Source organism: Dipodomys merriami, unplaced genomic scaffold (assembly GCF_024711535.1).
Source record: "Dipodomys merriami isolate MVZ:Mamm:240054 unplaced genomic scaffold, mDipMer1.0.p SCAF_1, whole genome shotgun sequence".
Classification (NCBI taxonomy): domain Eukaryota; kingdom Metazoa; phylum Chordata; class Mammalia; order Rodentia; family Heteromyidae; genus Dipodomys; species Dipodomys merriami.
This window is the reverse complement of record NW_027202270.1, coordinates 38,705,574-38,718,312: the sequence shown is the minus strand read 5'-3', so window position 1 is coordinate 38,718,312 and position 12,739 is coordinate 38,705,574. Positions and strand designations below refer to the sequence as shown.

The 12,739-nt window shown below is 41.7% G+C and overlaps 2 protein-coding genes across 6 annotated transcripts in view; one reads left to right on the top strand and one right to left on the bottom strand.

Annotated features, from left to right (window-relative positions):
• Positions 1–2,216, bottom strand: part of Prkra (protein activator of interferon induced protein kinase EIF2AK2) — a 17,923-nt gene extending 15,707 nt beyond the window's left edge. Inside the window, exons 1-2 of one of the 2 annotated variants that reach the window (XR_011371416.1) lie at positions 1,981–2,216; positions 1,288–1,457 (exon numbers count right to left, since the gene is read on the bottom strand). Coding sequence is in view for 1 of the 2 variants with exons in the window: in XM_070020145.1 (XP_069876246.1) it covers positions 1,288–1,457; positions 1,981–2,045 (235 nt within the window). In the remaining variant the exon portion in view is untranslated. The remainder of the gene's footprint in view (positions 1–1,287; positions 1,458–1,980) is intronic. The other variant, XM_070020145.1, reaches the window with a different exon arrangement.
• Pjvk (pejvakin) overlaps positions 1–12,739 on the top strand; it is a 15,309-nt gene extending 2,570 nt beyond the window's left edge. The window contains exons 2-7 of one of the 4 annotated variants that reach the window (XM_070020115.1): positions 5,540–5,607; positions 6,597–6,792; positions 7,543–7,684; positions 10,223–10,340; positions 11,639–11,737; positions 12,438–12,739. In XM_070020115.1, the coding sequence (XP_069876216.1) occupies positions 7,613–7,684; positions 10,223–10,340; positions 11,639–11,737; positions 12,438–12,730 (582 nt within the window). In that variant the 5' untranslated portion in view covers positions 5,540–5,607; positions 6,597–6,792; positions 7,543–7,612 and the 3' untranslated portion in view covers positions 12,731–12,739. Of the gene's footprint in view, positions 1–5,396; positions 5,608–6,581; positions 6,793–7,414; positions 7,447–7,542; positions 7,685–10,222; positions 10,341–11,638; positions 11,738–12,437 lie in introns of those variants that run through there. The other 3 variants (XM_070020106.1, XM_070020133.1, XM_070020123.1) reach the window with 3 other exon arrangements.

Below are 12,739 nucleotides of genomic sequence, written 5' to 3'. Positions count from 1 at the left end.
TGAGGCAGACTGGTTGAAATCATTGCTAACTCTCAATCTAAAACACACAGAAGGGGGAAAGGATTACTTTTCCATGAATATTTAAAAACTGATCGCTAATGTAATAATGCATTGTTAACTCAATGGTTTTTAATTAGTACCTATAATGTACCTGCTTTAGAAACAACAACAGAACGTAGACATAGACAAATCCAGGTTGCTGGAGATATAAATGATGCCTTCAAACCACCAGATGACAGAACTTCAATTTATCTAATTTTTTTCTTTACACACACACACACACACACACACACATTCTGGATAGTACTGGCTTTTGAACTGGAGGCCTTGTGCTTGTTAGGCAGGTGCTCTACCACTTGAACTATACCCCCAGTCCTTTTTGTAGGATCTCACGTGTACCCTGGGTGGACCTTGATGGCCATCCATTTATGCTTCTCACGCACAACAGGCCTGTGTTTTTATTGGCTGAGATTGGGGAAGGGTCTCATAAATCTTTTGCCCAAGGCTAGCCTTGATCCATGATCCTCTCCATCTCAGTCTCCTATATAGCTAGAATTACAGGTGTGAACCATTGTGTGCGGCTGGTATTCAATATATTTTTTAAACACTTTGCAGTTAAATACTTATGTTAAAAAGGTAATGGCAACATTTTACAAATGGATAGTTTTGGTTACCATTTTCTCAGGCTCACAGATTAATACAGGCTCCAGTTTGAATTTTGAAACTTTACTGCAGTGACCTTGACCATGTAATTTTTAATCTGCCCGAAGTTTTTCTCCAAGTATAAAAAGAGGATACAATTTATACAAAATACTTGTAAAGTTTCAAGGTCAGAAGCTACCATGCAATGAAGTGCATGAGAACCTTCTGTTCTTCCTCATCTTTTGTGGACACAGAATCAAGGTCAATGGACCCAGGGTTCTCAATGTGTCCGTAAAGAGAAGAAAGAGCTCAGAAAATTCTGGGCTCATGCCTCCTGGTATCTGCTATCATTTGTGAAATTAAGAAATCTGACAGCTCTAAGGTCTTTTCTTAAACGTCCTTTAAGAGCATCCTAGGGTGCAAGAAGTTTGCAGGATGCCAGAAACATTTCAGTTTCTTTCCTTGTATCTGGGGAAGAGAAGCTTAGATACAGTTAAAACTCCTAATGACCTGTGATGAGAGACCTCTGTTTCAAAGCCTGTTCCTCCTTGTTATCTGGCATAAGACACACTTCCACACTGAAAAGTAATACCAAATGTGAGTCTCCAAACTGCATACTCATGGAGATTAACTGTGCATACAGACCTGTGCAAGTTATGTCACCAACGGTTACTCTGAAGGTGAAAGTGGGCACGTTTACTTGCACATCGGATCTTTCACATTCATAAACCGGGATGTTCTTGGTCTTCATGCCGTATTCGTGTAATACCTGAATCGGTGTTTTCCCTGGCTTAGCCGTGATCATCTTCCCCAAACTGCAAAAACGAAACAAATGAGCAAAGTGTGTGCTTTGCGTGTCAAAGGAGAGGGGGAAGCAGAGCACACATCCATTGGCCAGTTTCCAGCGCCACCGACGGAGCCCAGGGACGCTCCCAGCTCTCCGGTGATCCAGGCCAGAGCTGGCAAGGCCTGGGGGCACCTGTCTCCCGGCCTCGGGGCGCACGCAGTCCCTCCCACGGCCAAGCGCGACGGAGGAAGGAAGTCGTGAGTCACGGAACTTGAATGCAGGTTGGGGGGATTCGCAAGGGAGCGGAGTGGGCACCAGCGCCGCATCCTCTCAGGACCAAGCCCACGAGCCCTGCGGGAGCTCTGCGCCCGCGGCCGGCTCCGGCCACCCCGCCGCGTGGAGCCCCCAGCCCCGCGCCGGAGAGGGCGGGGCCGCGCGCCGCAGCCGCGGGAAGGGGCTCTACCCAGAATGCCGCGAGCGAGCCGGCTCCCCGCCCCCGCCCCTGCTGCCCACCCCTCTCGGCCCTGTGTCCCGATGGCCGGGACGCCGACCTGAAGGTCCCGCTGTCCTCGCGTTCCAGCGGCGGGGCCTCGGCGCGATGCCTGCTGTGGGACATTGCCACAAGGGACGGCAAGGCAGACGCAGGAAGAGCAGCGCGGCGCTGTGGCCTGGCTCCGCACGTCGGCCGGAGCCCGAGGACCTCTCCAGTACGGCCGCCTCTTCGACTCCCCCCCTGCTCCTCGGTGCTGGCCCTCCTCCCGCGGTGGGGACGGGCAGGGCGGGGCGAGGGGGGAGGCGGGCCCGCGGCTTTGCAGCGTCCGCCTCGCTCCTGGGACGCGTCCCTGCTCCTAGCAGGCCCCGCCCCAGGTCCTGAAAGACCACGCCCAGATCTGGATAGACCCCGCCTCTGCTTCTGACAGGCCCCGCCCACGTCTGGGAAAGCCCCGCCCGCTCGCCTGACAGGGCCCCGCCCCTCTCTCCCTCTGGCCCCGCCTCCTGTGCCAGCCCGGGCCCTGCCTGCCTCCATTCCTCCCGGGGTTTCTGGGTGCCCGGCCCCACCCCCTCCTCTCCTGTCCGTGTTCCCTCCACCAGCCCAGCTCAGCTCAGCTTCAGCTTTGCCCACTTTGGGTTTCCAGGACTTCCCGTCCTACTCTTGTCCATCTGCTGAAACATGTCCGCACAATTCTTTGTCCTTAGGGAAGGATGCTGCTTGCACTCCCTAGAGAAAACTGTCGGTGGGTCCAGGGCCGGTAAGGGAGAAGAGACTGGGGTTGCGTCACTTGAAGGAAGATTTTACAATCTCAATATAGAATTCCTAAGAAATCTTCCCCAAACCTGGGCAGGAAACGTGAGCACCTGGATTTATCCGTTCTGGGAGTCTAAAGCTGACCTCTCTTGTCCCAGGAGCCGGAACATTAGGAGCCAGCAGGTGACATTTGAAGACCTTCTCAAACCGAATGGGTTACTTTTTGTAGGCTTTCACCACAAGTGACAAGGTGGAGCCTAGAAGGAAGGCCTTTCATCAAACGCTGCTTCTGCACACCTATGTTACTGGTTGTAAAGGCGTTCGCCTTTGGTGCGGGTCACAGAGTGACATTAGAAGTCCCAGAGGATTGCTAGCCACTTGTAGAAATGACTTTCTGTGCTTACTTGGTGTTCCTGAAGATTGTTTTTGCATGTTAAGTGATTTGTTAAATAGAGTGTGCTAGAAAGTGATTGTAATCCCAGCACTAGGGAGGCTGAAGTAAAAGTTACCACATTTTTAAGGCAAGCCTGAGCTACAAAATGAGATCTTGTCTCAAAAACAAACTGAAACAAAGTTACCACAATAAAATAATTTGTTTGGGGTTGCATATGATACTTGATACTTGCATTATGATACTTGCTATTTGCATTGTGATACTTGAAAACAAGTGAAACAATATCCAGGATCTTCTAAAAAATCTATTTGTTGAAGTTTGAATTAGGTCTATTCTCTCTTTACCCCCTATATATACACTTATATGTATGGATTACTACACAACAATGTTAAGTTTTAATAAGTATCTTATTGTAAAGACCATAGATATCCCTTTGTCTACTTCTCTTAAGATTAAGGGACCAAAGTCATTTAGGAGAAATTGAGGCAGGATAGCCTACGGAAAATGAGACATGGTAAATGACTCCCAAGAATTCAAAGACTCAAGCTTAATGCGTGTCCATCTATTTCCCTTAAGATTAAGAGAACAAAATCATTTTAGGGGAAATAAAACTGGATAGGCCAAGGGAAAATGAGATATGATAAACTTACAGCAAATACAGGAGATATTCACCCATGTGCTTCCCTTAAGATTAAGGGAACAGCTGGGTGCTGGTGACTCATGCCTGTAACAGCTACTCAGGAGGCTGAGATCTGAGGATTGAGGTTCAACTAACACCAGAAAATAAGACCAAGAATGATTAGAACAAACATGAAACACCTAGTTTTGCAGAACTTTGAAGCCAGACCTCCTGCCTTTACCAAATACCCCAAAGAGCTAAGGAATTCTTTCCCTCCTGTCTCTCTCTCCTTCTCTCTGTCCTCCCCCTCTTTCTCTTTCTCTCTCTCCCCCAGCACCCACACTCTGTCAGAGTGTACCCCTGCCCTTCTGTTTGTCTTCTGTTTTTTTTTTTGTCTGCTTGCTTACTTACTCAATAAAGCTCTGCCAAGTTTTCTTACCATTGTGACTTGTCCAGAAATTCTTATGCTATAATCAAAGTCAAGGACCCTAAGTGAAGAGTCCCTACTTTTAAAGGAAAACTTCACTAACTCTCACCTGCATCCAGTGACAGATACACTGTTTCAAAGTATTTTACTGTAGCTAGGTGCCAGTGGCTCATGCTACTTCTAGCTACTCAAGAGGCTGAAATCTGAAGATAATGGTTCAAAGCTAGATCAGACAAGGAAGTCCATGAGACTCTTATCTCCAATGAACCACCAAAATGCTGGGAGTGATGCTGTGGCTTCAGTGGTAAAGAGCTAGCCTTGCACACAAAAGCTTAGGGACAGCACCCAGGTCCAGAGTTCAAATCCCAGTATGGGCATTAAATAAAAGTTAATGTCACCTATAGCAAAACAATGTTCTAGCTCATTCTTTCCCCTCAAAGTTTAATTTTAGCCAATTAAAAAATAAAAACAAATTAAGACCTACATAACTTTCTTTGTAGGTTGAGTAACTGGGATAAGAATAATAACATAAAGTGTTAGTGTAGCAGAATTCCTCCATTTCATGCTACCAAGACCACAGTGCTCAGCTTCTGAGTAAGAAATTATTGCATAAATTTTAAGAAATACAATATGGTTTTTATTTAGTATTTTATAGATATGTGTATACAAATAATTTCAGTATATTCAGAATTTGAATTTGATACTAAGCACTCGGCTTTATAAGCACCCAAAATATTAAAGGAACAAAATACTCATGCAATAAACTCTATATCACAAGGTTTCAAAAAAATATACTTCTCTCTTACCAAAATTCACCTGGTTGACTTGTGAATGAATTCTCTCAGGACTATGTCCATAGTAGTAGATAATGTTATGCCTAGATTCCATCATTTCGTATATGGCTCTATGCTTCCTCCATATTAAATTGCTCCACTGATACTGGCAAATTATTATCAAACCATGATTTTCACTAAGGGTATTAGTAGTGTGTTTGAATAAGTTTTCTGTGTATATTTTAGTGCTATAGATTGCCATTCCAAATTAGACTTGCTCTTAGTGTATCATTTTACATGGTGATCTATTATTCATTACCTAAGCACATGAAAGGAGGTAGTGTTGTGAATCGTACACTGGTAAACTACCTGGTAAGACCATGCTTTGTATTTTGGTCGCGTTTAATTGTACTTAAAATCAGACAAGGCATAGTTTAGTGCCTGCTTTTCTTTTCTGAAAATGGACGTATTACCCAAAAGTTGCAGTTGATCAACTTTTGTTATTGATATGTTTGCTGCTGCTACAAAGAGCTTTGTCAAGCAAGTTGGAGATGGAGGGAGATTAGTTCCTGTTCCAAGCCTCAGTGAGGCTGACAAATACCAACCTCTAAGTCTGGTGGTGAAAAAGAAGCGCTGTTTTCTGTTTCCTAGATACAAGTTTACCTCAACACCTTTCACACTGAAAGATATTCTCCTGGGAGACAGAGAAATTTCAGCTGGTAAGTTTCAATATTTGGGAGTGGCTATTCATGGAGCTCTTTTATTAAACCTATGTAGGTTTTATATCTACTGTCATGTTAGTAATGCATATTTTCACTGATAAATGCAACTCTCACAGTGGTAATATTAAGATTAACAATGCATAAAGCTTATGCAGTATTAAGTTTCTTTTTGGTTGAATAACTTTTAAAGATCTGCTAATTATGGGTTGTTTTAGCTAAGTCAACTTAGAAAATGCCCTAATATTTTTCACCTATACAATGGGATATTATTTGATCTTACCCACATCACATAATTGAATAAGATGACATAATTCTTTGTTGACAAAATTCACCTACTTGATTTGTGTATTTTTATTACTCAGTTATTGTAACTGGCAAACTGAAACGTAATTAAAATCTAGACAATAGTTGCTTTAGTGGTATGAAATAGTTCTTTTACTTTAATCATTCCCTGGATCTTCATGCTAAAAGCATTTTGTTAGCTGAACAGAAAAGTTAAGTGTTCACTTCTTTTTGTTGTAAAAAAAAATGGCTGAAAATGCTAATGATCTACTTTTTTGAGAGTACTGAGGTTTGAACCCAGGGCCTTGCGTTTTCTAGGCAGATGTTTTGCATCAGTGCCACTCCTTCCATCCATTTAGCACTGGTTATTTTTGACATAGGATCTTGATTTTTTACCTGGGCGCATGCCTGAACCACCATCTACCGATTTCACACTTCTTATTGTATCTGGAATGACAGATGTGCACCACCATACCCTGCTATTGGTTGAGAAGGAGTCTCACATACATGCCCAGGCTGACCTGGAGTCACTAACCTCCCCGTCTCAGCCTCCCTGAAATGCTGTTTTTAACCTTGGATTGAATTGTTGCTTTTCTCATTAACCTTTGGGACAGTAAGTCTTCATTTATAAATGAATATATTGCTGCACATAACCCATAAGTTGAATTTGAGACATTGAAAATACTAAGGTCTTTCTTGTAAAGGAATTTCATCCTATCAATTGCTGAATTATGAAGATGAATCTGATGTGTCACTGTATGGAAGGCGAGGGAACCACATTGTCAATGATGTTGGGATCAATGTGACTGGATCCGATTCCATTGCAGTAAAAGCTTCCTTTGGTGTAGTAACCAAACATGAAGTGGAAGTGTCAACATTACTCAAGGAAATTACTGCTCGGTCAGTATGGTAACTAATCCACTTCAGTGTTTTCCTTAAAAGTTTTAACTATAACTTTATTACAAAGGTTACTTAAAGCATCCACGTGTTTTTGTTTGGATGGTTGGTTTTGGGTTTTTTTGGTCATAGGGCTGAACTCTGGGCCTTGGCTCTGTCCCTCAGCTCTTCAGTTCAAGGCTAGTGCTCTACCACTTGAGCCACAGCACCACTTTCAGTTTTCTGAGTGGTTTATTGGAGATAAGAGTCTCACAGCCTTTGCTGCCTGGGCTGGCTTTGAACTGTGATCCTCAGATCACAGCCTCCTGAGTACTTGGGATGGCAGATGAGAGCCACTGGAGCCTGGCTCCAGGTGATATTTTACTGGTGTAATTTGCTTTGATTTGTTTGAAATACTTCGAGTTAGTTGTATATTTATACTTTGGGGAAGGGTAGATATCCAGAAATCATTTGGTTTAAAAAAGTGTTCAGTTGTTCTACAAAATCATTATGTCACTGTGCATGTTTGCTATTTTAGTAAACCAAATAATAATCCACTTATCTACAACAACTATAGTAAAAGAACCTTCTCCAAGAGAATCCCAACAGACAACTATAAACATTCCATAGAAGCATGTTAAGAACATCAAAGGGAGAGGCAGATTATTCTAATTTTTTGTGTGTATTCTGAATGCTATTAGGTCTGCTTTGATTTGCTTTGAGATAGATCATGAATGAGTAGCCACTCATGAATGTATCTTTTTTTTATTTTAGGAAAATTAACTTTGACCACAGTTTGATACGTCAGTCAAGGAACTGCAGAAAGGCAGTGTTGTGTGTGGTTATGGAAAGCATTCGAACCACCAGACAGTGCTCGCTCTCTGTGCATGCTGGAATTCGAGGGGAAGCAATGCGGGTAAAGCCCAACCATTCAGCTTCTAGTAACTTAAGGTTGCCATGGGAATGTTTATAGAGTACTCTGTTTATAATGGGCTTTATATATTTTGCCAAAGATAGAGAGGAAAGAGCTATAGTTGTAAAGCAGTTTGTACAGGAATGGCAGTGTATCAGAATGTAAGAAAAAAATCATAGCCGGGCGCCAGTGGCTCACACCTGTAATCCTAGCTACTCAGGAGGCTGAGATCTGAGGATCTCGGTTCAAAGCCAGCCCCGGCAGGAAAGTCCGTGAGACTCTTATCTCCAATAAACCACTCAGAAAACCAGAAGTGGTGCTATGGCTCAAGCAGTAGAGCACTCACTTTGAGCTGAAGAGCTGAGGGACAGCACCCAAGCCCAGAGTTCAACCCCCACAACTGACAAAAAAAAAAAATCATGAAAACATGAATTCTAAACATATGAAGTATAATGCAGATTAAACAGCATTCCTTACAAAATATTAGTATAAATCAACTGTTTAAAGGGATTTTTTCCCCCAATACTGGGACTTCAGCTAGGCCACCAGTCCTAACATGCTCGTTTAAGAATAAAATTTGAGTGCTGAAGTTAGTCTTTAATCTTATTTTTAATTAATATAGTTTAGACTTGATTTTTTTTTCTTGTTTCACTTCAGGGTTTTGTGCCAGTTCCAGGAGAGCATTGGCTCTACCACTTGAGCCACTGTCCAGCTCATACTTCTTTGTGTGTGTGTGTGTGTGTGTGTGTGTGTGTGTGTGTGTGTGTGTGTGTGTAAGTGTGCCAGTACAGGAGCTTGAATTCAGGGCCTCACACTCTTGTTTGGCCTTTTTGTTTAAAGCTGGGATTCTACCACTGGAGCCAGAGCTCCACGTCTGGCTTTTTACTGGTTAGTCTCATGGAATTTCCTGCCTGGACTAACTTCAAACCTCCTTCTGGTAGCAAGGATGATAGGTATAAGGTACCAATGTCCAGCTTGTACTTGAATTTTATTTATTTATTTATTTGTCAGTTGTGGGCCTTGAACTCTGGGTCTGAGCGATGTCCCTCAGCTCTTCAGCTCAAGGCTAGTGCTCTACCACTTGAGCCACAGGGTCACTTCTGGCTTTTCCTACTTATTTGGTGCTGAGGAATTGAACCCAGGGCCTCATGCATTGGAGGCAAGCGCTCTACCACTGAGCCACCTTGCCAACCCTCGTACTTGAAATTTTTTTTTTTTTTTTTTGTCAGTCAAGGGGCCTGAACTCTGGGCCTGGGCGCTGTCCCTCAGCTCCTCAGCTCAAGGCTAGTGCTCTACCACTTGAGCCACAGTGCCACTTCCGGCTTTTTCTGCTTATGTGGTGCTGAGGAATTGAACCCAGGGCTTCATGCATGTGAGGCAAGCACTCTACCACTGAGCCATCTTCCCAGCCCCTCGTACTTGAAATTTTTAAAGTTAAATTTGTATTTTTTTGTATTAACTTTTCTAAATTGAGTCTATCAATAGCTAAACATGCTTCATTCACTTTTTTGGGGGGATGGGTGTCATGGGGCTTGAATTCTGGTCCTGGGTGCTGTCCCCAAGCTCAAGGAGAGCGCTCTACCACAGTGTCACTTCCGGGTTTCTGGTGGTTAATTGGAAATAAGAGATCTCACAGATTTTCCTGCCTGGGCTGGCTTTGAACCACTATCCTCAGAGCTCAACCTCCTGAGTAGCTAGGATTACAGGTGTGAGCCACTGGCACCTGGCTTCATTCAATTTTAAATCCTTTAAAGATTAGAATTTTTTTAAAATTTTAAGCTTAATTATGATGCTGTTTATTATTGCCATTCAATAACAGTTAGTAATAACTTGTTAAGATTAAAACCAGTCATTACAAAGATCAATGGTAATGGATGCATCAGTGAAGGAACAGCAGAAAGGCTGCAGAGCCCTTGAACCATGAAACATTGCTCACTGTGCATGCTGGAATTTGAAGGAAGCAATTCAATCTTCAGTAGATTTATTTATGAGTATATATAAGCCACATAAAAGTATTCTCTCAACAATTACCAAACCATGACATCTTTACAAATAAAGGTTCAGTTAAGAACTGTTATTTAGCTGTTCACTAAATTCTGATCATTTTAGGGGAATAAACTAAAGCTCCTACTTGATTGTTGATTATTACTTTGGAACATAAATTGATTGCTTTTGAAAGCTTTGGGAGCTTTGGAATAGTAGACAGGCTAAGCTGAAAACAACTCCAGCTCTTGAACATAGTTGCTTTCCAAAATTTGCTGTTAAAAACAGAAGCTTTTACATATGAAAGTATTCCTTTTGTGGTGACATTATTGGCTTCAGTGCCACACCAACGTGAACAAAAACAAAAAAGGAAGTCCTTCTGTTATCAGATTGTGAAGCACTTGAATCTCTATTATAAGCAGTTTAATTTAAGCCAGATAATTTCTTGCTTTTCTTTGTCTTTGGTGTAGTAGTAGGATATGTTTTGTTTTCCCCAAAGCAAGCTTAGCATGTTATTTATTGCTCTTTAATAATGTTTCACTTATTTCTTTAATATAGTTTCATTTTATGGATGAACAGAATCCCAAGGGAAGGGAAAAGGCTATTGTATTTCCAGCACACACAACCATAGCTTTCAGTGTTTTTGAACTCTTCATTTACCTGGATGGTGCCTTTGGTGAGTGATCTTCTTCAAACAAGTGATTTTGTTTAATTTAAAGAGAATTTGATAGGAAACTGTCTCTGTCTTCCTTTCTCTCTCCCCACATTTCCCTTCTGTGTCCTCTTCTAATTTTTTGGTCTCTCTTCTCCCATAATTATAGAAGAGTGATGCATTTGGTACTGTCAATGTTATGTTTAGGTGAAGTAGCTGGCAAGGGGCCCTCCCTTCTTTACTTATTTAACAACCTCTTTTATGCTCCTTAATGAAAGTTGCAGACCTCCTATCTCCCCACTGACGATTATAGATAAGAGATAAAATTCAGTCCACTGATAAAGTATTCCTTGGCTTCCAAGGAGAAGATAATCAATGACCTTCTAATAGGCATTATTTAATCATTACAGACAAGAGTAGGTAGATAGTAAGAGTATTACCTGTATGTCTTCCTAAAAAGTAACTTTAGAACAAAAATAATTCCTTCCGCAACTGTCCTCTCTATACATAGTAGCTCTGAGCAGCATTCTACATTTCACAAGTCTTTAAGGTTAGTTGGCTTCCATTCTACACAAGTCCAGACATAAAGATTGGGCAAGGAAGCCCCTAGCTATGGTAATTGGTCATCTTTTTAGAACTATTTTCATCCCTTTCTGTTGTGGGAGGAGGGAATAGGAACTGTAGAAATGAACCTACATTTTAAGCAAATTCTATTTACAACATTGCAGGTGTATTGATTATTGGTGGGGGTGGAGGACTGACATCCATTAAAATCTGAAATATATGTATACTTGGACATTTATCCTTAAGGTATAAATACATATGTGAAATGATATGCACATAAAAAAATCAATGTCCTAATAGCAAAAGACTGGAAACAATCTTATGGGGATTTGTGAAATAGAGATATATTCCATCCATACAACCAATTACTATGAAGCCATAGAGCTTTATAGAGCTTGACATGGAATCTTCTCTTAGAGACAACGTATATAACATGTAATTTTTTGAGCCTAAAGAATTTTATGCACACTCTTTTATGCTTGTACAATATGAGTAGTGTTTTTGAAAGTATACACAAGACACTTAATAGTGCCCCTGGGGTAGAAGATTGGCCATGTGTGAAGTGGGCTGAAGATTTGGTTATTGTATCTGTACCTTGTACTTTCTGAATTATATATAACATGAGTTTATCTTCTCCCAAATGTGTAAATTTAACTTAGGAAAACAAATGACATGTGCTGGAATTTATTGCCCTCATACAACAACCAATAAAATATGAATTGTTGAAGTTCTAACATCTTTTCCAAATTGTTTTGTAGACCTTTGTGTCACATCAGTGTCAAAAGGAGGATTTGAAAGGGAAGAAACAGCAACTTTTGCACTGTTTTATCGACTGAGAAACATATTATTTGAAAGAAGTATGTTTATTGAATATTCTGAATGAAATTTTTTCCTTCCTGTAGTAGTACTTGAGGTTATCTATCTTGTAATCCCATTTGTTAAGGAAAAACTTAATTTTTTTTTTTTTTGTCGGTCGTGGGGCTTGAACTCTGGGCCTGGGCGCTGTGCCTCAGCTCTTCAGCTCAAGGCGAGCACTCTACCACTTGAGCTACAGCGCCACTTCCGGTTTTCTGGTGGTTTATTGGAGATAGGAGTCTCACGGTCTCTCCTGCCCGGGCTGGCTTTGAACCGCCATCCTCAGATCTCAGCCTCCTGAGTAGCTAGGATTACAGGCGTGAGCCACCAGCGCCCGGCAGGAAAAACTTAATTTTAAAACAAAGATAGTTCTAATGTCTAATATCTTAGAGTTACATAGTTATAAAATGCAATTTAGGAGATATAAAAATATTGGTGGTATTGAGGTTTGAACTTGGGGCCTCTTGTTTACTATGCTGTATGTTCTATTACATGAGCCACACTTCCATCCTTGCTTTTGGCTGTTTATTTTAGAAAAGGGCTCTTGAAATTTCTGCCCAGGCTGGTCTTGAACTGAGAGCCTTCTGTTCCTGGCTTCTCAAGTAGCTAGGAGTATAGGTGTAAGCCATTGGCACCAGGATTGGGTCATATATATTTTTAAAAATTTTAATTCTAATACATATTTCTTATTTGTTCTTTTAGACAGAAGAGTGATGGATGCCATTTCTCGTTCACAGCTTTACTTGGATGATCTTTTTTCTGACTACTATGACAAACCTCTCAGCATGACTGACATTTCACTCAAGGAGGGGACACACATCCGAGTTAATCTACTTAATCACAACATTCCTAAGGGGCCGTGCATACTCTGTGGAATGGGGAACTTGAAGAGGGAAACAGTTTATGGGTGTTTCCAGTGCTCTGTGGATGGACAGAAGTACGTGAGACTTCATGCTGTCCCTTGTTTTGATATTTGGCACAAGAGAATGAAATAAAAAGAAAAA